At 35.3% G+C, this 4,069-nt stretch overlaps 1 protein-coding gene across 1 annotated transcript in view; it reads left to right on the top strand.

Annotated features, from left to right (window-relative positions):
• The window catches only part of UCHL5 (ubiquitin C-terminal hydrolase L5), an 18,957-nt gene that overhangs the window by 3,045 nt on the left and 11,843 nt on the right, over positions 1-4,069 (top strand). The window contains exon 4 of the mRNA XM_085303181.1: positions 971-1,076. Within this exon, the coding sequence (XP_085159307.1) occupies positions 971-1,076 (106 nt within the window). The remainder of the gene's footprint in view (positions 1-970; positions 1,077-4,069) is intronic.

Raw genomic sequence — 4,069 nt, 5'->3', positions numbered from 1 at the left:
GCTATCTGCAATACGCTTCATATGGTTTTTCTTCAGAATGTTACTTCTGTTAGTCATCAAGGTACAGCTTAGCTTGGTCATACTGTTAAGATGTACGTCTATGTAGTCTTGAATGGTGGCCAGCTTTTTTCCTTCCCAGACACACATCTCGTATTTTATAAAGTTAAACAGTAAGATGTTAAAGGATGTATTAATTCTTAGCGTTTTTGATATCGCTCAAGCGACCTGTTGTTTAAGGAAATGTCTGAGATTTCTCGTCAGAGCTTTCGAAAAGTTTCACGCTCAGTGCTGTAGGTAGTCCTTCTGTGACATCCTTGCTGAGATGACATTAAGTTCAGATTGCTGTGATGAACAAGTTTTTGCTTTGATGCCACTGAAATTTTCTGTAAGAATTGTTTTCTGGAATACCAAATACGCTATAGCATAAGAGAAAGCTATTTTCTGTGCAGACATGCAGTCTGAGTAGCAAGGCAAGGTTTTAATATAAGAGAAAAATGGATTTCTCTTACTACTTAGAGTGATAACTCAAAATATGAAGTTTCACAGGAAGCTCATTTTGTCTTTGAATATTTCATTTATGCCTAAAAGGAGTACCAAAAGTTAACTTTCTTTTCTTAGGTATGATTGACAAAGATTTTGGTAGCTGTTTATTTGTTAATAATGAATTCACAAGGGTGTCATACAACTATGAAAGTTACAATGACCAGTAAGACCAGTCTGGATGTAGGAAAATTTACTAACTGAACACCAATTCAAATTGGAATTGTTTGGCATGTATGGAAAGAAGTCAGAAATGTGTTCTTCTTAATTAAAAGACCATGCCTGCAGATTTCAGTACAGATTCTCTATGTTTAGAAAGAAATAATTAACAGAATTACTGTATGAGGATACAATTAAATCATAGTAGAGGTTTCTGGCTTTGATATTTTTATCAATATGTGTTTTTTTTCCTACCAATTTTATTTTTCAGGCCAGTACATGGGCTGATTTTCCTCTTCAAATGGCAGCCTGGAGAAGAACCGGCAGGTTCTGTTGTTCAGGATTCAAGATTGGATACAATATTTTTTGCTAAACAGGTAGGGCAAATTCAATATTTTCCTTAGCTCTTGAAGCAGCTTTTAATACTGAAGTATATACTAGATTTTGTTTAAAATATACACAAAGATGAGTATTTTACAAGGTGGAATTACTTTAACAAATTCTGAGAAAAAATGGAACTGTGTATTAAAAGACAATTAGCAAAGCAGATCTGATCTGTTAAGTCAGAAAAAAATTTAATCGTGCCTAGAACAGTAAAATGTTTAGGAGAGAGCTGAAGAATGAATAAGAATAAGTAACTCCGCTGTGCCATAAAAAATATTTAGTAAATGCTTTATTTTAAGCAGAATGAGCAAATTGTGTTTTSAGTCCACTTTCAACAAATATTATGGGAAGAGATGTTTACTCCATTACAATAGTTATCTTTTGTTTCTCAAATCCTCCTTTGTCAGGTCAGAGTGACTCAAGTGGGATAGTATTTTAAGACTTTTTAGACCGTTTTGGTCTAGAAACCTACTAAATAACTTTTCTRTAACTTCAAATGTAAACTTGCATTTCTCATTTAAATAATGGTTGTTTATGCTAATGTAATCCACTGTGTTTTATTAAATGCAGCATAATACTGAAATTATCTGTTAGCCTTGACAGGTTGCTCTGCACATCTTTTTTTTTTCAGACAAGAGCAGCAAATAAAAGTAACCCAAATAGAAGAGAAGCATTTGTTTGTTTGTCTACTTATTTATTTTTGAAAACGTGCTTCTCAAACTGTGATAAACTTAACAGTTTAAACGGAAAAGATATCCCTATACCTTTTAATTACAAAGCTATGAAGCATTCACATCAAAGGACAAATCATTAGGTTTTTAATAAGTCTCACGCATAGACTGCTTTTTCTACAAACCTAAGAGTGCTTTATATGTACATTTCACGATATAAAGCTGTTTCTACACACTTCTGGGTAAAAATAGAAATGTGGAAAACAATGTAAGCATTAGGTATATCCTTAGCTCTCCTGGCTGCTGCATACATGTGCTTCTGTTCTGCAGATAATTCTTTCATTCGATTTTTGTATAATCCCATTCCTTAGTGTTTCATGCTCTTCTGGATGACTTTATTCCTTGGTCTTTTCTAATATTATTTTCTTTACTCTTCCCTTACTGCAGCTCTTGAGTTCTGCTAAGCAGTTTCTGTTACTGTTATGGCGCAATGATCAGCAGTAGTTTAACCTAGTATCTTTATAGGTTGATTAGTCTCATGAGTACTGTTTTATTAGGTTATACATTCTACCTAATCAAACACACTGTTAACATTATCCATAGGCTGTGGCTATAGAAATGTCTTGACAGGAAGAACCTTGGGGTGAATCCTTAACTCTCAAAGGGTAATTACCTGGCAGGAAGAAAAAGATTCTGATTTGAACCTTGGGAGATTTTCAGGTTAAAGATTTATCCTCTTTCAAGGGATTTCATCTGCCTTGTTTCTTGTGACTAGGTGAAGTTCTCCCAGAATGGCCATTCTTGTGACCTCTGAAAAGTTTGAAAGCATTTGTCTGTTTGCTCCTTTGTTTGCTTTCCCCCCACCCACCTCCACTTTCCTTCTGCAGCATGGCACTGTGTCTAAAAGCAAGTAGCTACGATGAGCTTTTTTGAGCTTAAAGCTGGAGCTGCAGAATATAAATCACAAAACTTGCGTAACATTAAACTTGCTAACAAAAGTACTAGAAAATTGAAGGCTAACAATGAAAAGTCTGTGTTTATATTGTAGCATTTTTGAAGCATTTATACTTTACTGTCTTTTGAAGACTGAAAATATTAAATTTCTCTTTGCCTTGGGAGATGAAGGAACTTTCTGATGATCTTCTGATCTTCTTCATCTTTCACGTGGTACTCTTTAAAGAGGCTGACTATGCTGAAGTGACTGTAAGAACTTACTAATTTTCCAGTGTAGAAAGTAGTTAACAAAAGCGTTCACTATTTTAAAATAGTAGTACCTAGTTAAGCCACTTGGTGGCATGAAATATATATTTCAAAAGTAACCTGCAAAGAGTTTAAAATTTGAATATCTTTTTGATGTTTTAGTTTTGTCTGTTAGTCAAGTGCAGTAGCTTAGCTTAGCTTAGCTAAGCTACATGTGTGCTTAGCTTTCTTGTCAGATCAGCTTCGCCCGGGCTGAGCTACTGTGGCCAAATAAATACTGAAATAGTCACAGGAAAATGAAAAATAGCAGTCAAGAGACCAATGAAATAAATTGTTTTTATATTTTAGGGGGATTTGTAGTACATACTTAGTTTTGATCACTTTCACTTTGGGGGAAGTTAGCCTTTGTTAGAGATCCTACCAGACAAGCTATCTTGCGAGTACTAACAGTGTTTTGTAAGGCTACATTTTCTCATGCAAATGGTTGAGCTGATGATTTGCCTCTGATGAGAGCAGAAGGTCTTGGTCCTCCCAACCTGCTTTTCCTTTTGACTGCACAGTTCTGTTTCTCTTTTGCGATGGTTCAGATGCTCATTAAAATTCCATGAGCCAATTCAGCTCATTAGCCAGCAGTTTTCTATAGATCTGCTGTGTGTCTTTTTTGTCTTGGTCTTTTGCCACATGATGAGATGTATGGCTTCACTGAGTCCGTAGTAGCCAAAGCTGGTAAAAGGTAAGTGAGGGGGGACGGGAATCTCCTTATGATAGTGCTGAGMTTACTGCAGTTCTTGCAGCCATGGTCTGTGAATCCTGCTGAGTCACCCAGCAGCACAAGAGAAGACAAGCATTGATATTAAATAATTCTATTGTAAAATAGCAGCTCCCCTAAACTGCCATGCAACTGGGCTCATGTCCCTTTCTTGTTTTTTCCTTCCACGTGTTTAAGTTCAGTTGTATGGTGGCTTTGAGGAGGTGGAGGTTTGTTATCTTTCAATAGTCTTTTTCAGATCATATGTCAAGACCTTTTTTTCCTAAAAATAAATAATACAGAGACAGAAAAGTTTTTTTTAAAAAAAAAAAAAAAGAAAAAAGGAACTCAAAAAGACAACAAGCAT

This window comes from Rhea americana, unplaced genomic scaffold (assembly GCF_003343005.1).
Source record: "Rhea americana isolate MKP2758 unplaced genomic scaffold, rheAme1 scaffold_198, whole genome shotgun sequence".
NCBI classification, from domain to species: Eukaryota; Metazoa; Chordata; class Aves; order Rheiformes; family Rheidae; genus Rhea; species Rhea americana.
This window is presented reverse-complemented; position numbering and strand designations above follow the sequence as displayed.